This window comes from Haemaphysalis longicornis, unplaced genomic scaffold (assembly GCF_048455015.1).
Source record: "Haemaphysalis longicornis isolate Haplotype H1 unplaced genomic scaffold, Haemaphysalis longicornis Haplotype H1 scaffold_6, whole genome shotgun sequence".
NCBI classification, from domain to species: domain Eukaryota; kingdom Metazoa; phylum Arthropoda; class Arachnida; order Ixodida; family Ixodidae; genus Haemaphysalis; species Haemaphysalis longicornis.
Window position 1 is genome coordinate 148,798,526 of NW_027526407.1, and position 23,426 is coordinate 148,821,951.

Consider the following 23,426-nt stretch of genomic DNA (forward strand, 5'->3'; position numbering starts at 1 on the left):
GCGTGGTTCATCCGAACGACGTGATAGTTGCCCGGGAGGTTCAAACACAATTTGACAAGATGCTCGGTGGCGGCCACACGGTGCGAGATAACGGCATAGTATTGCGTTCGCTGATCACACGGTCACTTACTGAGAGGCAGACGCTTGCGCCGTGACTGAGAAGACCGCTGTTCGTGCTGCTCAGAAATTTTGCATTAGGAAGTACAGTAATCGTCAGGCTTCTTTTTTTTCTTTCTTTGCTTTATGCATGCATGAACGAAAAGGCTGAGCATACGCGTCATGGATGGCGACGCTGCCAATGCCGAACTACAGCGGGACCGCCAAAAAAGCAAGCGGACGCGGCCACAGCTGTCTGTTTTTTTCTTTCTTGTCTTTCTGCGTGTTGTGGCTTGATTTTTCAACACGCCTCGTTACTTTAGCTACACATGGAGGCCGATGAGTAGTGCACTTGATGAAAGGTGTAGCTATATTTATGAAGTAGTACAAGTTGAGTGATTCGTTTTTAGAGGGGAAAGATTATAACTTTGTGCGCTGAAAATACGGCGTAGATAACACAGCAGGTTAAAAAACAAGAGTCCCACACTTAAAATAACAGAGAACAGGTGACACAATGTTCTAATGACCACCGAAGTTTTAAAGGGGGCTGTATGAACAAAGTACGAATTAAACGTAAAGCCAAAATTATGCAAATTCTGGTCTTGGTGGGAATACAACTTGTCTCCGAATATCAATGAAGCAGGATTACGCAACAGCGCACCGGCTTTTTGGGGTCAATGCAACACGGTATTTACTCTGTTAGAAGGCAATACGGCAAATAGAAGTTAAAGCGAGTTACAACACTGTACACATGTAGGGGAGTTGCACGTAAAATGGGGCCACAAAAATCAAAGGGACACCATGAGCAAGTATACATGCACTCTAACTACAGCGGGATAACAATGGGCATGGCAGCAGCCTTGGGGTTGTTTTTTGGCCACCTACACATTTTCCTCAATATCATTGCACTGCTCCAGCTTACTAAAGTTGTACCTAGTAAATACGTTGTGGCCTTTCAACTGGAAACATTTATTTCAGCGGTGCATTGCGGCCTGGATGAGCACTCAGAGCCCGGTGGCTGTTAATATAAATTTTTCGTGTAAGAAAGTATCATGCGCTAAATGTCCGCTTTGCGTGTAGTTTAACTGTGAAATTATCTGTGGCACCCACTGCAACCCCTGTTTGTAGGGAGCTATTGGCAGCTGAATAAAATAAAGCCGACATTCCACGCGCCAATGAAAGTGGAAAGTAAAGAGCTAGTCCAGTGGGCACGTGATCGGCCCCATTATTGGGAATGTTTGGGAAAATTCAGCTGATTTCAAAGTTTTAAAGTTTATTTCAAAAATACATTGATGTCTGATTACACAATGTTAGCATACAAGAGTACATCAAAGTGTAAGAGTAAGAGTATATGTAAGCATATGCAAGTATACAAACACCCAACGTTTTCAGCGTACCGTTAATGGCATATAAGCGGGTACTGTAGAAGTACCCTTTAGCAATTATATTTGCCTGCACTATGAAGACTGCAGTTCAGTTATACAGCTGACTTGAACTAGAACCTTGAAATACTAGAAGGTGAAGCTGGCTCTACTGTTAGGCTTTGGGATCCGTCAAAGAACCTTTACAAACAAATTTCGCTGTGTTCCACCGAAGGTAAATGATCTTTACGACGGGCTGCAGCGAGACTGCAGTGATGTTTACAAAAAAACAACCGAACAGGAAGTGGAAAACCTATAAATTGAAGTAAGAAACTGCGCGAAATATAGGACGGCCACAAGAGAGAGCACAAGATCTGCGCCTCTCCTGTGTTCTCTCTTTTTGTGGCTATCGTAGACTTGCGCAGTTTTTCCTTTCTTGTTAACGGTGCACTAACTGGCCCGCCTCCAATTCCTGCAAAATATACACACTGAAATATTTTGATTGTATTCCTTGTATTTGTGTCAGTGTTCAAGATAGAAAAAATGATGCTCTCACGCAAAGCCCGCGTGGTTGCAGTGGATATCTCTACTAATGCTCACAAATAACGGCGCATTCCCACCGCACCAGCAGCTGGAATTTGGGGGATAGCTTACACTGATCCCCTCGCCTATAAATATCAAGCGTTAACCGGGCAGCACCTCTTTAAATTCTCACATGCTGGGCAGCTCAGCAGCCGACTTCTTCCAATGTTCCAAATCTCCAAATTCTGGCTCGTATCTGGAAGCAAAGCAAAATTTGAAAACATGCAGCTTCCCAACGCAATGATGTTGCGATGTGGCGGCCGCTGGTCGTCGGGAAACTGCTGTTTAACGTCGCCCAATACAGAGCCTGCAAGAGAATTTGGACAAAAAATGGAGTTCAAGAGGCTTCCGTTCTGCTGATCCGTCCACAAGGTGGCAAAGAATTTTGTTCAACCAACCCTTCCGTCTCCTCGCCTGTCACGCGCTGCAGACAATCCTCTGTTCGGTGGCATGTTAAACAAGCTGGTCCGAGTTTCAAAATGTGCACACCAAGCTACGCATTAGGGCGCAGAGAAACGCGCCCAAAATATAGTGTACATGCGATCCAGCCTCAATGACCTGACAACTTTTTCCGCTGCAGAGCTGACGATTTACACGTCAAGCAAAAATAACTCGACACAATTTGATATAGGAGCATTTTTGACGCTTTGATGCTTAGACCAATGTTTATGATCAATGCTTTGATCTGAGATTGTCCTTGATTTTCAACGAGGAAGCTTCTGTGGTGCTTTGGCAATGCAGTTGTGTAACTGGCCTGATCTTTTCAGTAATAACAAAATAATGTGTCGGGTTGTTTCACAGCTCCGTGAGTAGTCGAATCCTTTCAATTTTTTCTTATTTCTCTGAAAAAAAGCAGAAAAAATTATTTTTCTTTTACACCCCTAAACGTTTCGTAAATTTTTCATCTCTAGACCAAACTTTCACGACTGTAACGAACGCCCGTCACAGTGTTACAGCGCCTGCGTTTGGCATATTGATGGGTGGGACATTGCCCATAGATGGGAGAAGGCATCATCATGAAGAACTGGGCTAACCAGATAAACATTCTGTTTTGCGGCAAATTTTCTTCAGGTAGACTTGCTGACTTAAATGAAGTTGACTTGGGATATCTAGAGAGTAGAAACACCGAACACACGTTTATTGTACGGCACGAGAACAGTCACTGTTAAAGAACGAATTCACATAACGTGCAGTTGGAGTAATTTGAAGTTGAGAGCGCCCCGATACTCCGTGAACTCTTACGAAGAAGCGTGATCCCGATGACTGATGTTAGTACGGTTCGGAAATATAAGAGTGGTGAAATGATTATATTGATTTAGGGCAACTTACTTTCATGTAACATCGCGCATTCTTCTTGAAACCCTGTTTCCGATCTGTGCAATTCATTTCTTACCTTAGATAGCAATGTGCACCTGTGTGATCGTGCCAGAAAATAGGAGATGGTAGAGATATTCAGATGTTCTTACAGTCTTTAAAACCTCTGGGCTTGTCTTTCATTGGGTTTTTGGGGCACACTTTTAGGCATTCTGTACAGCTAAGTAAAAAAAAAAAACCTTCTTTAAACCGAATGTTGATTCCTATACCTATTTGTTGCAATATTAATTGTGGTGCTGCCACTGCTGGATTCAGCATGGACCGGAATAAAGCGGCTGGCAAATATTACGCAGTAACGTGTAAGCTCCCCGCGTGACAAACTGGCCGAATTGGCTTCCCGCACGTAGGAACAAAGAGAGAGACGCGATATGTTACAGCAGCAGAGTGGCAAACAACCGTTATTAAAGGAATACGACGTGTGGTGACGTGTGAAGTGGTGACCATTGGTGACGATTGCTGACCATTGGCATAAGAATGTTCACACCGCTCTAGCTGCTCCCACTCCGAAAGCCGTTTTCTTCGTGAGAGCTGGAGTTATGAACTTACTGGTTGTTGTTCCAGCCCGGTGTTATTACGCGTTTGTGTAAGTGACCATATCTGCAAACTCCCCACCTTACAGCGTACCTTTTGTGAATAGCATATATTGAACAATGATATACTACATCCTCTTCCTCCTCGTACAGGTGCATGGCGCATTTGAAACAGCCAGTTAGGAATTAATGAACATATATATGACAAACATGCCTCTGATCATTACCAGACCGACGGCAACCTTCACTGACCCTTAGCGACTACCGCGGAATCGATGTCAATGTCAAACCACGCCTTCAAAATGTTTCACGGTATTGTAAGTAATAAAAATAAATGCACTGCCTAATGATGTCTGCACTTGTGCTACCTTTCATGCTAACTCGATTGGCTAAATCGACGGGTTTCGCTTTTCATTAGGTGTTCTTGTTTAGTTTTAAGCGGACTTTTTTATTATGCAGCTATTACTAACATTTTTCTAGGTAATTAATCATGTGTTTTATTCTGGACGTCATTCATAATACGCGATCGAAAAGCAGTCCAAAGCCCTTGGCGTAAGGCGGACGTCCCGAGAATAAAGAATCGTTCATTATGATACTACTACCTAAGAGAGTTTGTGATTGAAAATCAGCGCGGAAAAAAACACCGCAAAAAAAAGGTCAGAAGTAGACGGGACAACGCCGAGTTCTTGTTGCTATTTTGTGCTGTATTTTTTTCCTCGCTGATTTTCAATTATGAACGTTTACCAACTCGCTCAAATCACAGTCCTCTTGTACTTCCGCCAGGTCGAATGGAGAGAGACTGAATCGGGTGCTCTGTCATACACAACGGCGGTGACATGTCGTTCTTGCAGTAAGAAAAACACATCGTCCAGCTGTCAGGGACATTTTTAGGGAGAGGAATACGTGAAAACAAAGGTTTATTTCACAAACGTATGTAAAGGGAAGCGAGGACCGTCTTGGACCTAGCACGAACCTTTTTAAGTCAGCTGAGCCATAGCACATGTCCGCAATGCTTGGGGCTATGTACCAACTTCCCGCTCTTTGGCTGCTGACACGCTGTAACAATACTATTGGAGAACCTACAATGAACATCTTTTTAGGTAAGCTCTTGCGGGGGACACCAATCTGAACGACGTGTGCCGCTCCAACGCCAAACCTGAAGGATATTGAACGGCACAGAAATACTCAACGCCGCTCTTTGTGCTTTTGGCAAAGACGACACACGTCTACGCAAACAACTTTTGAGTTAAAAAGTGCGCCAGAGAAGTGTTTTTTGCAGCTGGGCGCCTGTCTATGAAGGCATCTTCGCAGGAGTAAACGTGGGGTGCTCTCTGCTGTGAAGACGCCACATAACATCGCAGATAGAACGTCATTCACAAAGTAAAGTTTACGCTTTTTTCGCTACCTGTCGCTTGTGCGTGACCATACAATATGTGAAGTTGTGCGTTGGCAGCCTCATACGTGCGCCTGTGAACGTTGAGGTGCTCTGCATTCATAATTAATCAAACGACCTTTTCGTTCTACAGAAATTATTTCCGATTGGTTCTCTGGCTAAGTGTATTGAAACAGCTTGACAAATGCCCAATAAATATTTCATAACGTCGCATCCAGCGCAATAATCGCAACATTTTACAGGAGCTTGAAGTCTTTCGGCGTTAAAAAAGGAAGGAAGAACACGAAACATTTTGTACGGGCTTGTTAGACAGTGAAAAAAAAATATAGAAAAGGATCAGAAGAAACAATATATTGCAGTAATATGTCGCAATTTTGAACAGAGCAAGCAAATAAAGGGACTAAAAACGAAAGAAAAAAGAAAGATATGTAGGCTTGCAATGGTAGACCTAACAATACGCAGCATCAATCACAATGTTCTAAGCGTACACGGCGTCAGCCACGATCCCACCATAGTTTTACACACTGCTGCAAAATGTACAGCACACTTTGTACTATTATCACCACTGCTTTATATAATGTCATACAACTATCGACCAATATATGCAATTGCTGTGCACTCTAAATGTGAATGCAAATAATAAAACCTAGAAACATCCTCTTTTTATCGTTTCAAAAGGGCGGTGAAATCACATTTGCTGTATCCTATTGGGCAGTTGTATTTTCTTATTAATATTGGAGGGTATGGGCCACGAACTGAAACTAGTAAATATTAGTTACATATCGCACCAACCTTATATTTTTGTTTTTAGTGTGTGGAGTAATGTTGCGATTTTTAGAGAAGCAAGGAGCTTTTTGATGCTGCTGACAGCAAATGGCGCAAAATACATTGTGTGAGAGGTTTTTGGCCTCGAGTGGGGCCTATGCGGTCAACTCAAAATACATCCTTTGGGCTGCGCTTACGATACAGATTACCAATACAAGCGTACCCCCTTTTTTTGCTCTATAAGAAGCCTCTTCATATTGGTTTCCGCTGTTGCTACCCAGGCAAAGGAATGGTCATTTACATAAAACATTAATAACCCATAATCAATTTGGAACTCAATACTTCGAAGCACTAATGAGCGGCAGCGGTGATATTTGAGAGCGTTTTGCAAGGGAAGTCATCATGGGCATTTCAAGTTGAACTGCAAGAAGTGCATACCCCACTCTTTTATGTTCCGGTAGTATTTTTACACTCTGCTGCTCAAAAAACAAAGTGCCATGGCGTGAAGCACTTATATTCCCGAGGTTAATATCATGACTTTCGGTTCATTTAGTATTATCTTTATTCTTCTTGTGCCAGGTGGATAACGGAGCAAGAGCTTTCGTACATTGAATTATTGCAGTATTGAAATCGTCCCCAATTACAAAGATGGTGCTGCAATCAGCCTTTTTAAGAATTATAGAAGGTATTCTAAGGATACTCTGTGGTTTATGCATGTATTGAAAAGAAACAGACCTGAAATACTTCCCGGTGGTACTCTGCATGAAGTTATCAGAGAAAACAATGTAAAGCGATTCTTGTAAACAGATACAGTATGACCGTGCAGGCATAACTGAAGCAACGCAAAAGGCGCTCCGCGGAGACCATAGCAGTGGGTTTTGCCAATGAGAATGTGATAAACAAGCAATGAAATGTTTTTAAAAATCAAGAAAAATGCACATTATAACCACAATTTTTTTGATATTCTGCACAATGTTTTTTTCAATAGCTAGTGAATCTTTTTCAGTGAATTGACCCATCATAAATTCAAATTGTGAAATCCTTATTACGCTGTTTGCTCAAAAAGAGTGTTGGTACAAAAAATAAGGGCTTGTATATACTCGTGGAGAACGCGGGCCACACATACATCGGTATGTAGTCCGGCGGAAAATTTGGGTCTGCACCTTTAAACTGAAAGCAACCCGGAAATTGTAAGTGTGTCAGGAAAGACCATAGAGTTTCATGCAAATATATCCTAGAGGGAAACCTGGTGACACCATTTAGGGGAGCCGCGCTTCGGCGAGCGTTCAAGTACCGTGGAGGCACACGTTCCCCATGTCTTTGGCGTGGCTCATGTACAGGCTGAAAAGTTGGCTCTGGCTGCAAACAAGCCACAATATTACTGCAGAAGGTTCAATAATTTTGTTTTGTTATTATGAAATTGAATATCCAAGAAGATGAATTTGTCAGTGATTATGTAGAAGCTTCATGCAAAATGAACAAGAAAAAAAGTTACCCTTTCTCGTTCCTTTTGGCTTCGACACAAAGAGAGGCCATATGCCTAGCTAAGCCAAGTAGGCGAGTAGCGTCACAAGCGTAAATGTCGCCTCCTACTGCGGCCTGCAACTGCCTCGAGTGATTTTCCTCTAGTATATATTAGTATAAAACTATGTGGGAAAGACACCAGTTTCAATAGCTAAACTAAAAATGTGTCCTAGAGCAGGCACAATGCAATGTGTGACAGGCTTCACGGGTTTAACCTCATATATGCAAAATCGAGCGCACCACAATTCCGCTAGGCCATAAATATTTTGAATATTTTAATTCATTCGTAGGTGCAGAAAATATGCCGAGAGCAAGGCAACGCAATCGAGTTGATATTTGCGACGGCGCATTTCGGTACGTCGAAATTTGGCTTTGCAAGTAGCTGCTAACTCACTTTGCGATTTCTGAAACTTTTATTTCTTCATGGCTATTTGTTAGCATTTTCAGAATATTACTTGCTCTTTATCGGCCTGAAAGTCAGTGTATCGCTTTCCGCCTAGAGCGTGGCCACGCTGGGTCTTCAAATAACGCATGATAATAAGCGAGCTTTCCGAGCCGCAATTCTGAATTCCACTGATTGCGTGACTCTGAAGTTTTCCAGCACTTCTTCCGAACGTCTGAGATGGAACAGGTTGAAACGGTGATTTTCAGTTTTTTTATCATAACAACGTGTTCTTGCGTCACGCATAGCTCTGTAATTTTTTGAAGATTTTCGCGACTACCGTGAACGATGGTGTGAGTACATACGGGTACAGTTTTTAATGCTCTCGCCTATGCATCGTTTGCATCTTTTTTACATAACATGGATAACCAGTGTCAACTCCCAATGTAATGCGGAAACAAATGTAACACATGCTCGGTTGCACTCTCGAAAACAAATGGGGGGTCATTTTAAACGTGCACCGTGCAATTCATGTATGTTACAAAAAATGGGGAGTGGTGACTAGTGGTCGTCACGGGCGAACCTTTACTAAATAAATAAAAACCGTAGTTGCGGTGTCACAAAATTAGCCTTAGCCGTTGCTGTTGTGTTTGCAATTGTGATAGGAGGCGTGATCAGATTGAATGAAGTAAGATCAATCGAATGTTTTATTGAATGAAGGGACACCCCTGCTTTCTTCTATAACGTTGGCATTAAAGTCAATGCCAGAAACAAGATGTCGTTCATTCATACGAACATATTGTGGCAGTTTACCATACACGTCAAGAAAGCAGGCTACGTGTTCATGCAGTCGGCGGTAGATGACTGCGATAAGTGCATTTTTGTTACACAGTTTCAAGAGCTCACGGTAGGAGTTAGTTTTTCTGAATTCGGACTCAACGTCATGCTTATTTCTTCCAGTAGAAATGCCGTCCTGCCGTCATATTCACTAGTACTGCTTAGTAAAACCTTCATCAACCAGATGATGCAGAGTGTTACTTTTTTTCATAATACCAAGTTCCGTCAACACAATGCTACTTACTTCAAGCGAACATTGGCCTAGTAAGAAAGCATTGCCGTTCTTTTTTTGTAAGCGCGAGTGAGCACTTCTGTGCAAATCATACGAAAACTAATAATTTACTTGTTTTCAATGTCACTATTTTACCGTCGGTTTTGCTTTGGAACGTCCGCAACTAGAAAGACACGCTGCTTCCTAGTCTGTACCGTCCATACCTTGCGTTTCCTATTGGCATGCCACAAACGGTGCTATCTTGTCTAGAAGCGATCTTCGTCTAGTCGTTCGCGTATAAAATTTTCATGGCTGCCACATCATCGTGTTTCCTGTGAGATTGTTTCCGTTGTCTACCCCTAACGCATTTAATTTACTTTCGTAAAGGCATTTACAGCAGTGTTGTGCACGTTCCACTAAAATAGAAACGAAAGGTCGTTCCTCGTTCCTTCCCAATTTTGAAACGAGTTCCCGGTACAAGTTCCTTTATTGCGAAAAGAACGCGTTCCAGTTCCACTTCGAAAATTGGAACGTGTCGTTACATTAAACACAATGGGCGCTATCGTTTGCTGGCTACGCCCTTCCGCGCGTTGCGGTCATCCCGATGGCGCCCCAACTCGAGGAATCGCGCTTTCTTCGCCCTCAGTCTCCCCATTGGGAATTAGCTGTTCAAGTCGCGCATATCATGGACACCGCAGGCATGCATTGCTTTATCCCACTATAAGGAGCAAAAAATGAATAAGCTAGTTTGATGAGAGCGGCAACAGTCGTCTTCAAGTTTTCGAAGGCCAGTTGACGCAATGGTGAACCACAAGTGACAACCCCCTCTCTCTACCAAGGGGGCTGGTAACTGGTGGGGCTCAACCTTCCCCTCCGCTAAGTAACGCCACCGTAAGTGCGATCATTGGTTGGTTAGTTTTAAGTAGAACCGGCACCGTATGTAACGAATACGAGATTGATTGAGAAACTAGTAAAACGAAATGCACACAAGCTCAATCTACCTCGTTTTTGTGTTTTTTTTTTTTCGCGGATGTTTTTGGGGGGGGGAGGAGGGAGGGCGAGGATGGAATAAAAGCAGCAGCGTCTTGCACCGTTGGGTGAAGTGAAAGCAATCAAAGGGCTTCGGTAACACTAAAAGTAGTAGGGTTGTTATAGTGATAGGGGAGAAAGGTGCGGAGGGGGTGTATTAATTGCTGTCGCAGATAGCCTTTTCTCTTCTCCAATTTCTGTTACCTGTGACCTATAAGTTGTTTGGGTGGAGATCGGCATTTCCTTCAAAAAACCTATTGTAGGGGTCTGTTATCGACCACCTTCGTCTTGTCCCTCTTTCGTCGATGGGCTTCATGATGCCGTCAACAAGATCATTCTACGTTTTCCTAATGTTCCCATAATTTTAATGGGCGATTTTAATTACCCAAGCATTGTGTGGTCCATGGTACCTCCTCAACCTAGTCCCTTTTCGAATGATTGTGCCAATTTCTTGAGCCTGTGTGGTGATTTTAATTTTTCCCAACTCGTTACCCAGCCTACAAGAGTTACGTTGACAACGTCGAGTGTTTTAGACCTTGTACTTACTTCTGTGCCTGAAATTATTTCTCCTCTTACATACCTACCCGGTTGTAGCGACCATTCAATTCTGCACTTCACAGCAAATTTTCCCGTTTTTCGTCGCACAAACAACCGAAAGCAAATCCGGGACTGCAAAAGGGCAGATTTTGATGCAATAAATTGTGAGCTTGCTTCATTTCTCGAAAGCTTTTTACTGGGCTTCGATGACAGATCAGTTAATGAGAATTGGAACTTGTTTAAAGGAAAGGTGGCCTCTTTATTAAGTGACTTCGTTCCAATTAAAGCAATCACATCTAGCAGGCAGGCACCATGGTATAACCGTTTGCTGAAAAGATTGTGCAACAAAAAGAAACGTTTATTCCGATCCGCAAAATTATCCAATTCTGAATCAAAATGGGATGCATATAGGTTGACTGCCGCCCAGTACAAAGTTGCACTGAAGGAGGCTCGGAATTCATTTTTCAATACCACGCTACCATGTATGTTGGTCAATAATCCCAAGCAATTCTGGAATATCATTAATCAAAATAAGCATAAATCAACGATTACTCTTAAAACCTCAGATGGAGCTACGGTTCCTGGTGACGAGTGTGCTTCAGTATTTAATGATGTGTTCACTACTGCGTTCTCCACATCTACTGTCACTGTTTATCCGGCATTCCAACCACTTGACGTACTTTCTATGGAACCAATTATGTTTGGCATATCTGGCATTGTACGTTTAATTGAAAAACAAAAAGTTACGTCATCATGTGGAGTAGACAACATCAATTCCAAATTTCTTATCAACACAAAATTGTATTGTTCTATGTTTTTGACAAAATTGTTCACGCAATCACTTGAAACCGGCTGTATTCCGGATGATTGGAAGATTGGGAGGGTGGTTCCCTTGCACAAGTCTGGGGATAGACATTCCCCGCACAATTTTCGCCCAGTGTCATTAACTTCCATTTCATGCAAACTCATGGAACACGTCATCTATTCTTGCGTTGCCAAATTCTTAGAAGACAATTCTTTTTTCAGTCATTCACAGCACGGGTTCAGAAAATCATTCTCCTGTGAAACGCAGCTTTTATGTTTCACTCATGACCTTCACTCCGTTTTAGATCGCGGGTCGGTTACGGACTGCATATTTCTGGATTTTGCGAAGGCTTTTGATACTGTGTCACATGAACTTCTATTTCTTAAACTTAGTAATCTTAATTTGGATACTAACGTGCTTGCATGGTTACGCTGCTTCCTAACTAACCGTTCACAATTTGTTACTGTAAATAACTTTGATTCTCGTTTGTCTGCCGTTCACTCAGGTGTTCCTCAAGGCTCTGTGTTGGGGCCCTTACTTTTTTTGATCTACATTAATGACTTGCCAACTAACATCCGTTCATCAGTCCGCCTTTTTGCTGATGATTGTGTAATTTATCGGGAAATAACTAATACATCTGATATTAACACTTTACAGTCCGATATTAACCAAGTTATGGAATGGTGTAAGTTGTGGAAAATGAATCTTAACATTAATAAATGCAAATGCATGCGCGTTTCTCGAACTAACTCTGCTGCACCTAACTACTTTCTTAACGACGTCCCTCTCGAAACAGTCCAGTGTTATAAATACCTTGGTGTACACTTAACATCTAACCTATCCTGGAAACTTCACATTGATTAGGTAGTAAGTAATGCTAACCGTATGTTAGGCTACCTCCGGCGAAATTTTTATATGGCTCCTAGTTCCCTAAAATTACTTCTTTACAAATGTCTCGTTCGTTCAAAATTAGAGTATGCGGCTTCTGTGTGGGACCCCGGTCAAGAATCACTCATCGCAGAAATAGAGAAAGTTCAAAATCGCGCGTCGCGCTTCATTCTTTCCAATTATCACCGCACATCAAGCGTTACGGCCATGAAATTAAGTCTTTCTTTACCACTGCTGGACCATCGGAGGAAATTATTTCGGTTGTGCCTTTTTCATAAAATATATCACAAAAATCCCATTCTAAAACAACAGCTACTATCTTCTCCATCTTACACTTCGGCACGCATTGATCATCTGTACAAAGTGAACGTTCCATCCGGCCATACGAAGCATTTTCATAATTCGTTTATCCCCAGCACTTGTGTTAGTTGGAACCGCCTTCCTTCATCTGTTGCTGCGATAACGGATGAGGCTGCGTTCCGATCTGCTGTAAGCAACCTGTTGTGGTGATTTCTTATCTTTACGTTGCTTTTTTTCAGCTTGTGTTTGTGATGCTGCTTTTGTTTCTTTTATGTTACACAAGATGCAACCCGCTCCCCTCTGTAACTCCCTTTGGGCCCTGAGGGTATCCAAATAAATAAATAAATAAATAAACATGAATGTTAAAAAAAAAGATTGAACGGATGCGAATTAGCAACGTTATTTTTACACTCTACTACAGAAATTGAGTTTTACTTGGCAATACTCCGCCAGGGTTTAGCGTTCGTTTCCACGCACGGCGGCGCAAGCACAAGTCTCCAACGTAAAATCATATCAAGTCACAAAATTACAATATTAATGCTAAAATGTTCACAGAATGCCTGGGACATCCCGTGACTCAAAATGTCCGGGCCAAGACGTCGTGCACCAAAATGTCCGTGCACAAAAATGTCCGCACCGAAACGTCCTGCACTTAAATTTCCGAAACCGCAATCTCCGGATCCCGAATTAGACAATCTTTCCCCGCCAGGGACCAATTATATCGGCCAGACGCGCGTCCTGGCCTCCCCATGCAAACGATGAAAGGTGAAAAGCATTCTCGCGGCTACGCTATTCACCCGTGGAAGGCCGCGTAAGTTCAACCAGCATGAAAGCAAGCACAAGTTGCGGCCTGCTGCGTGGTTATTCTTCTGCCTTTGACCTACCAGAAAGCACTTACGGCTGAAGGGCGGGCAAATTGACCAGCTTATAGGAAGAGAAACGCAGTAGCGACTTGTGGATTTTTGTACTCGAGCCTTGGCATCAAAAACAGCCAAATTTTGCGATGTAACGGGAAGAACGCCGTTCCTGCCGTTCCTTCAAAAACGTAACGAGTTACCGTTACAGTTCCACCGACCCCCAATGGAACGGTGGCGTTCCTCCGTTCCTCCGAAAAGGAACTAGTTCCAGAAACGCTGTTCCTTGTAACGCCGTTCCGTACAACACTGATTTACAGTCATCGCGAGTAGCTTCTTGAGCGTGGGACGTAAGCTAATTAGATAGCCTGATGCGGGGTTTTTATGGACAAGGTCTTGATTGTTTAGTCGAATTTACTTTGTTTGGCAAATTACACAGTAATATTCAGCGCGAAACTTAAAACGGACTATCATCTTTGATTGTTCAGCATTTTTTGTTGGCATGTGGTTGCAAGTTTCGGTGTCTGAAGCCATGATAGTCCTACCTATCGCAGTGAACACTTTAGTCACTATATCACCAAGAACGTCGCTTTCTTTTTTCACAAAGCCGTGAATTTGCAGACTGGGTTTCGAAGATATTTCTCAGAAAGAAGAAGGCATTTTCAACTTCGTGCGGAGCGCTTTCTAAGGTAGCAAGTTTTTCTCAAAATGCTTGGTTTCGACAAGCAAGCTTGAAACATTTTACACCAGTTTTCGGGTTATTTTCAAGATCCCAGAGGTCTTTATCATAGCGCGTGAGATTATTCCCAAGCGGCATTTTCACAATATTTGCCTCTCGGGATTTATTGCGGATTTACAGTTCAACTAATCCGCAGAAAGCCTTTACTCTACCTCAAATTCATCCTTCCAGTTAACCAACCCGGCTCTCTTTTCTCAGATTTTAAAACCATCTTTTCTACTCCGTGCCAAACACATTAAAACCACGCACACGAAAAAACACAGGAAAGTGGCAATGCGGCAGTAGCGAAGAACAGGCAAAGAAGTAATTCTGGGCAGAAACTAAAATAATTTTCCTTTGATGGAAGATAATCTAAGGCGCTTGCTTTACGCGTTCCTCGCGGCTGTGCCGCCGATTCTGTTAACGTCTTGTTTTTTTAAGAATAAGAAGAAGACTTTATTTTTCAGCAGACGTTGTTACAATGCCTGCAGACGGGGCAGGTGCTAAAGGCATTGAGTGCCTGACGAGGACTTGTGACCATGTGGAGTTCACAACACAGGCGTTCAGAGCAGAGGACATGTTCAAATTAAATATGCATTCTTAGCAATAAGATCCATCAATACAGAGAGAAAAACATCAGTAAATTAACAAAAATACAAAAAATTGTACATTTTCAATAATGAGAATCACAAATATGGCGATATACAAAAAACTTTTTTCTGCTAAACTTGTTACAAGCAGATACTATAAAACACGACACATTTCTTGACTGATTGTTCTTTATGTCTATAAAAAAATCACGTCTACACACAATACTGTTTAAAGTCGTTTGAATGAGACACGCCTAGTGACTGTCATATCTCACTTTCTTTTCTTAAACATCACCTTGGTTTCAGTCTTAAATACGGTTGCACCAGTGTTAAATTTGAAATTATCCGCTAGGAGGGTTAAGACATGTGGTACTTGATAGGTGGCCGATTGTTTGCCGTAATTAGTCCTAGTTTTAGGCGTACGTCTTATTGGACGCGTACACAGTAATGGCGGTTTTCTGCGTCACCACCTACGCAGAACTAGTTTTTGTGTACCTTCTGGAAAGTGTAAAGTAATGCAGCTGATCAACTCTAAGTATTCAGTAATATGAAAAAAAAGGTGAAGTTGGCAGGTGTTACAATTTCCCTTGAAAATTTTCGAAACAACGTAATATGTTTTTTGCAGGACAACAAGCCTATTGTATTTATTTTGTGTGGTTGTTCCCCACACCAAGATTCCGTAAGTTAGTTTTGAACAGACTAGAGAATAAGACATGTTTCTTTCTAGCCATAGTGATATTAAGTGTGATAATTTATAAAGGCATCCAACTGCTCTTGCCAGAGCCGTAACTAAATGATTTACGTGTACTGGCCAGTTTAACTGCTCTTGGAACCAAACACCAAGGACCTTTTGTTCAGGTACCCGTGCAATAACATGACCTTCGTATTTGAGATTTATATCTTCGTTTCAGGGCTTATTGATTGGGCGGAAAATTATATAGGTTGTCTTTGTGGCATTTATTCGCAGCTTATTTTGTTGCAACCAGTTTGAAATATGCACCAGATATTCTTTTAGAATAGATTGCAAAAATGTTAAACTGCTTGATGAGAAAAAAATTATTCGTGTCATCTGCATACATAATAATATCAAAAGAACCTGCTATGGCTACCTCAATTTACCTTTTGTGGCACGGCGATGCCTCGTAGGGTTTCGACATCGCCTGGGGCACATATTAGGCGCGGACCAGCAAAGCAGAGAGGGGCATTGTCTTCTACCACTCACCCTCTTTTAGCCAACAATCTGGCATACTTCTGCCGTCATGCACCCTTCTGTACTAACAGGCAAACACGTGATAATGAACCTTTACGTCCGCTAACTATCACTAACACAGGCTTGCGGCTTTAAGTAACACTTGGGGCGTAACGCAGCCCTCCGTTTGAGAGGGAACTTGTTGAATGTTTTGGGCAGCATTTTGAGTATTGACGTCGGCGTGCAAAGCTCAAACGCCGCATGCATATCCCTTAGTTTTACTGTATAGGCAATTTTTTTTTTCTTTTTGTGAGGATGCGCACCTGTTTTTGCTACCATCACGCCAGAAATGAGGCCTGCTCAGCCCACATGTGTGCTAAAAAGGGGGGAAGGCTTTGCAGTACACGTTCCTCGCCGAACAGCTACCCGTTACGACGAACCTCAGCCGTGCGAAAGCTCCTGCCATGAAAGCATGGTGTTCTTACTTCGACAACTCTAGGGCGCTCGTCGTCATGCTACTTGTACCGGCTATCCTGGGTAGTCTGGTTCTGATGGCACTCAGATTCCCCGTCACCGGAAGCAGTGGCGCTGCCGTCGTTCCGGTGTCTCTTCTGGACCTCCCATTTGGGTGGTATCAGGACACCAAAAAGGTGAGGCTTCTGGGACCCAATGTATGTCGTGCCGTTCTTCACCGCGCAGTATGCGCTACATTAGCAACTGTCGGAAGATGTCGGGCGATGTGCGCTTTTTAAAGCGCAGTTTTCTTAGCCTGGTTTAGGACAATGACATTTGTGAAAAAAACACAGTAGGAAATCGAACTTTCAACAGCACTGAAGAAGAGTGATGATAATGGTTAAATGCTTTCTGTATGCAATGTTAAATTTTGGAATAGGATTTTTAGAGTTTAGATCTTGTAATTTGGGAGAGTGCAATTTGGACTTTTGCTTTTACTCAGATTGCATGGCGGAAAGTATCGCGTTTCAAGGACCTTACGCTGAAGAAAGAAGCGTTGATTTTTTCGCTAGCATTCAAGGGTGCCCTTGGAATAAAGTGCCGATAAATGCGGAGACTGTCAGCTTCACTTTCGCGCTTCGATGTCCTTTCACAGTTTTTCCTTAATGTTGGTCGTTTGTGTGGTTGGTGTTTGGAGCCTTTGTGTTCGTCTTGCGCAAGAACCTAAGGAGCACTTTATGGCTCACGGAGCACCGCAACTACGCCCAGCGGGGTAATAGTTCACCCTGCCTACGCTCGAATGTCGCGCAGGCCACGTTTTAGCAACCTGATACAGCTGGCATGCACATTTTGTTGGCGCGGTGCATCCTCCGAGAACAATGTTCCCTGGCGGGTGTCCCCATGCTCGGCTTGTAAGTTCGTGACCGGTGCTCCTCAGAAACCGGATTAAGATGTCATACAAGAGTAGACGAGACGACAAAGCAAAAAATCGCAGAGCAATTTCGTTACCGTACATGTTTTTGCTCGCAGTTCAGATTTCTCCGCCCAATTCGGTAGTACTCCCGAAAAGCAGGCAGGCATCGACGCCGTCAGAAGGAACAGCGACGAGCTGGTCCACGCCGTGCCAACGCAACACTTTCATTGACGGTTGCCTTATCACAGCTGCTTTTCGTTGCGGTAACAAATAAGTATGAAAATTGACGAGTTCATTGATGAGGGTCACGGCATCACCTGGGCTCCTTTGCACACATATTTGATTAAATTTCTGTGGCCCTGCAGCGGCGCACTCGAGCGAGGATAACGCCGATCTCAGTTCTGCAATTGGAAACAGGACAGCTGTTGGCACTTTCTGAAGCAGTGCGTGAGGCTCTGTACAAATCAGCTGTCGTGCAGATATTGCTTTGAATAAGACACTCCCCTTGACAAAGCCCAAAATCATACGCCCAACAGTTTTAACCACACGCAATGTGCTGCCTCTGCAGTTGACACAAACTGGAACGACGGTGTTCCTCTCAAAGACAAAGAGCGTGATACAACGGGTGAACTTTGCAGTGTGAAGGCAGAACTCAGGCTTTCCGTTTCAATGCGGCCAACTACAGCAACGCGGCTTATTTTAAAGCCGCGCTTCGTGGCCAGTGCGACCTATGTAGTGCCGACTGACGCTTTTTGGAAGTTAGTGGTGTCCACAAAGTTCGACGTTTTTTTGTTCTGTTGTGAGCCTCAACTCAGAAGAATATCAAATATTGCGCAAAGGAATGACGTATGAAGCATAGCAACGAAACCTGACATAAACCGAAAAGTAATTGTTACATGGCGGCAGGACAAACGGCCGACAAACGATGCGATGGGGTAAAGCGATTTATTTAAAATATTTACATAGCGGTCATGACAGAGCTTGCGCAAGGTTGTGGTAGTGGTGGTTCCAGTGAAATGGCGTGTACCCACACAGGGGGATACGCCAGGAAATGGGCGACTTACCGAAGAAAGCTAGGTAATTTTTGTAGGGAAAGAAAAATATTTAAATATTAGGATGGATTAGCAGTAGATGACTAGAGAAATAAAAGTAAAGAGATTAGAAAGAAAAAAAAGGTACAAATAAAGACCATTTATCAAAAATTGGAAGTACGAAACACGAAGAAAGTGGTGCAGAAGAAGCAGTGAGCTGGGCGCGCATATTCTTGACAAGGGAATTCAGTAGGGCTAAATTAAAAAAAAACAAGTCAAAACGCCTCAAAATATAATTACAGCGGTGAAGGCAGGCGCAGTCACGGAGGCTCATTCAGCAAGAAGGCAATATACCGAAGTGATGTGGTTCATGGTCGGGTCACCATCTCGCCTGGGCACGCGGAGACCGGAACACCAGTGGGATAGTAGGGTGACTGCTGCTGATGTTGTTCCTCTAGGTGACCCTACAGTGACTGCAGAGGAATAACAGTTGCGGATCAGATTTTGAACCGCTTAGTGACCTCCTCAACAATTAACCCGTGCAAATAGTCGCTTATGCCATGGCGTAATGGTTACCATAGCGTGTGTTCATCAAGGCGGCACTATGGCGGATTGGTTATTTCCGTGGGCAAAGGACATGCACCCGGTATTCTCCTAGCCGCAAGTCTCCACGTGATTGTGATTGCTTCGAGTCTGGGAATATTTATGCAGAACACGGTCCACTCTTCAGTGAGCAGTAACAGAAAAAAGGTATCTTATTTAATTTTGGGGTGCTGTAAAAAGGTAACCTAAAGTGGTAGGAGAGAATATTGTATCCAAAACATGCAAAAAAAAACACACATTCAAGGCAAGACTAATCGATGGTATTTATAATGAGAATTGATTAGAATTTTTAATAAAGCTAATTTGGGCCCTGCAGACTTATGGCCGGAATAGCCCCGTCAGAAGACCCGGATGAATGCAAAGCGTGCACTAACGTGGTGAACCCAAGGCGCAGAGCGGCAAATCGAGGACCTCCTTCCTGATGTTACGTATCAGCCTCTGCTCGTCTGTTCCGAGGAGTTTGGTGACTCGGGAGTGATTGACTAGGACTGCAACTTTCATTCTTCTTTAGCATCATCAAGACCTTTCTTGTCTGCCAACTAACGTGGTACTTCCTCACGACATGGACTCAGGATGAATATCCTGGTGAAACTGCCAAAGTCTATGAATTCTTACCAGAAAAGAGAAGCCCAGGTGCTTGGCGTAACGTCAGACAAGCTTGGTTGTGGGCTATGCGGTATTAAAACGTGGTAAAACGCTGCTAGATTCTACCAGACAAACGCAAAGTACGGGAACAAACCCAAGGTACGGGAACAAACACAACTCCTACTGTTTATAATGACCTATTTTTCGTTACGGAACGCGGTTCTTTTGTTGACTGTATCTTTCTCGACTTCCAAAAAGCCTTTGATACCGTTTCGCACCTTATTCTATTATTAAAATTAGGAACCTAATATTGATTATAACATACTAAGATGGACTGAAAACTTCCTGCTTAATCGAACACAGTACGTTGCTACTAACAACTACAATTCACCTGCATGCCCTGTATCTTCTGGTGTACCACAAGGCTCTGTGTTAGGTACCCTTCTTTGCGTAATATACATTAACGATCTACCTAGTACCATCTCTTCCTCAATCCGACTATTCGCAGATGATTGTGTAACTTACCGTGAAATCACTGATCCTAATGACTGCTCAGTGCTTCAAAGTGACCTAAACAGCGTTTCCTCTTGGTGTGATTACTGCTTAATGACACTGAACGTGCGTAAATGCAAAGCTATGAGAATTACACCTAACCGCAACGGCATTCCCTACCCTTAAATAATAAAAAATCACTCTCTCGACGCTGTTAATACGTACAAATACCTTGGTGTTCATATAAGTAATAACGTCTCGTGCAAACGCATGTTGCTTACGTAACCAGGAATGCTAACCGTTTGGTTGGCTTCCTGCGCCGTAACTTTTCTCTCACCCCTCTTTCTTTAAAACTACTGTTGTACAAAACCCTCGTATGATCAATTTTGAATATGCCTCTTCTATTTGGAACCCGCATTTATTATTCCTTTCCACCTCCGTTGAATCCATTCAGAACCGTGCTGCCCGACATCTTGTATGCAACTACTCTAGAACGTTCAGTGTATCTTCAATTAAAACGCATTTACATCTTCCTGACCTTTCAGTAAGAAGAAAAATAGCCCGATTGTGCCTTTTTCACAAAATTTACTTTACTAGCCCTGACATCAAGTGCGACCTTTTTTCAGTTCCTTCATATGTTTCCTCACGCATTGACAACAAATTCAAGGTTGAAGTGCCATCCTGCCGTAAGAACTTGTGTTTCAAATCATTTGTACCGAAAACTGCGACGGAATGGAACCGCCTCCCCGCTTCGATCGTCGGCATCACTGAAGCTTCATTATTCAAGACGGCCATATCAAACTCTTTTTAAAAACTTGTATGACACACTCCTCTCTGCAACGCCCTCGAGGCCCTGAGAGTATTGTAATAAATAAAAAAATGAAATATTAAATAACGGCTTATGCACGCACTAAAAACTGGAAATACACGTTGATATTTTTAGATATATATTTATATTTAATTTTTAAAAATATATATATATTCTCTTCCGTTTATTAAAAAGTTCAGTTGCTATACCGGCCTTCAATCACAAGCCCTCAATGCAGCCTCAGTGCGGGGCATCAATGCTGCCCTAGCAAGACGCCTAACTACCATCATAAACCCCACAACGGAAAGAAACCTGGCCTGGTTAAGGCTGCCACGCAAAAAAAAAACAACGAAAGAAGGAAGGAAAATAAAGTGGAAGAAATGCAGGAACGCTCTCCAAAGAGTCTGGTTGACCGCACTACAAAAGAAAACGGGAAAAGGGAAATTGCCAGAAAAAAGAAAGGGCAGAAAAGAGGATGGAAGAATGACGAAAAAAAAAGACTAAACAAGTAGGAAGCAAAAAGATTGCACGATAAGAATGTTTAGCGGAAGATTGATAAACTGACCATACGGACAAATAAAAGATCGTACGCACTCGTAATGCAAGTAGTATCGTTCGGGGAAACGGTGGTCTATAAAAAAGAAAGCACCCGTACCTTTTTAGTACTGGCATGGGCTGCGCCTTTCACACAAACTGGCTTGCCCTTGAACGGTGGTGTTCGAACTTCCGGTGCTTCATGGACAGGTGTTGCTTCTGCATGTTGAACCGGCGAAACTATCACTTGTAAGAGGTGTTCTCTTCTTTTTTTTGTGGCATATGCACGTCACAAGCAGGACTGTTACACATATCAAAAGTTAAAGAGTAAGCGTTTGTGACGGCAACTCCCAGTCACAGTCGGAAATGTAGGATGACGTCCGAATGTGCATGGTAGTGGGTATGTGGTGCTGCAGATATGGGTCGAGCGGGTACAGGAGAGAGTTCGCAAACTATGCCGTATTGCATAAGGCAAGCCTGATTGTTCGGGTGATAAAGCGAAGCGACGTTTCATCGTGAGTACGCTGTAACATGATGACAGATGATTAGGCAGTTTCATGGAAATAACGAGCCACTTTTTCTATGTATTTCATTCTGCCAATGCCCCGGGGGTTTGGGGGCAAAGAAAAATGGTATGCAATATCTGACTATATATAAGGTCATAAACATAAGGGGCTATCAGACACAAGGAGTTTGCACTTTCCCTGCCGACAAGCCGACTGAAGGTAATAAAGAGCCTCTCTGGAGTGCCAAAAGACGGATCATTTATTTGGGGATTCAGGCTTGATCAATAGAAGAGCATAGCGAGAAACCGGAAGAAGTTTTGGCCATGTCGCTAAGTGGTGAGCACAATAAATTCAAGCGCTTACGGGAAAAAAGGCAAGACCGAGACTAAACAGTGCTAACCTTAGACTTCCAGCGTTTTGGAAGGTCAAGTTTGAAATTTTCAAACTTAAAACGTTTCACGTTTGCTTGAATGTTAACACTAGTGCCGTCTCCGTAAGTCCTGAGATGCTTTGAATTCATTGTGTCCATCACGGCAAAATGTGTGAATTCCAAATCGGTTGACGTTTTAGGTGCGGAATACATTAGGACCGCACAACGTCCGCCCGCGTCCGTGCGCCTAGCATTTACAATCGGAAAAAATCACACAGGCACCGCCAGGATTTGAGCCTTTGTCTGGTATAACTGATAGAGATAGTGTCAGGCGTCCCACCCATTGGGCTATGACCGTGAGTTAGTACTCGAGAGTCAAACAGCTTACTCCCTGGCCAGTAACGGTGCGGTATACCTTCGGACCTTCCAATGTCCGTCCGCGTTCATCCGTGCGCAAACCACCATCAAGCGAAAATTAAGTTAAATATGATTTAAGGCGTGAGTTGCAGTTTCATTTAGGGTATAATCAAGGTGCAACTCACGGCTCAAATCCAATGACAGTCAGGGCGCAAATCGTATGTCACTCGGGGCGCAACTTGGATGTCATTTCGAATCCCCGTACTCCACACCCTCGCCAGCATCCACGGAGTGGAGATGCTGCCATTTTCAGGTTGGCTTACACCTGCCGTCATTCTTTTCATTTTGAAATGAACGTTGTCTGGTGTGGCTGGTATGACTTGAGCTCCATAAGACGTGGTGTTAGTTACAGAGGTATCGGTATAGACGTGAGTATGGCCTCTGTGAGCTGTGTGCAAAAATCGTAAACACGCAAAAGCTATTGAAGACCCTGTGGCTGTACATCTGCTTATTTGTTATTTTCTTTTTTTCATTTTTATTTTCTCAGACACTGCCTAAGAGGGCACCGAGGCTAAAGCCAAGAAATACTTGATGGGGCCTCAGTGCAATAATAATGCAATGCAATAATAAAAATAATGCAATAATAGGCAAATACAATGCAAATACCGTACAGATTGTACAAGAGCTGAGAAATCATGACCTCAGAACTCTGAGCATGAACTCACAACTCAGAAATCAATAAAGAAACATGTATTCAGAGGCAGCATTTTCATGATTAGAAAACATAGCCCACTCATTAAATTGTGACG

General features: G+C 43.0%; 1 protein-coding gene across 1 annotated transcript in view; it reads left to right on the plus strand.

Annotated features, from left to right (window-relative positions):
* Positions 1–16,277: 16,277 nt before the first annotated feature.
* Positions 16,278–23,426, plus strand: part of LOC144141982 (uncharacterized) — a 48,707-nt gene continuing 41,558 nt past the window's right edge. Inside the window, exon 1 of the mRNA XM_077673412.1 lies at positions 16,278–16,615. Coding sequence (XP_077529538.1) covers positions 16,430–16,615 — 186 coding nt within the window. The 5' untranslated portion in view covers positions 16,278–16,429. The remainder of the gene's footprint in view (positions 16,616–23,426) is intronic.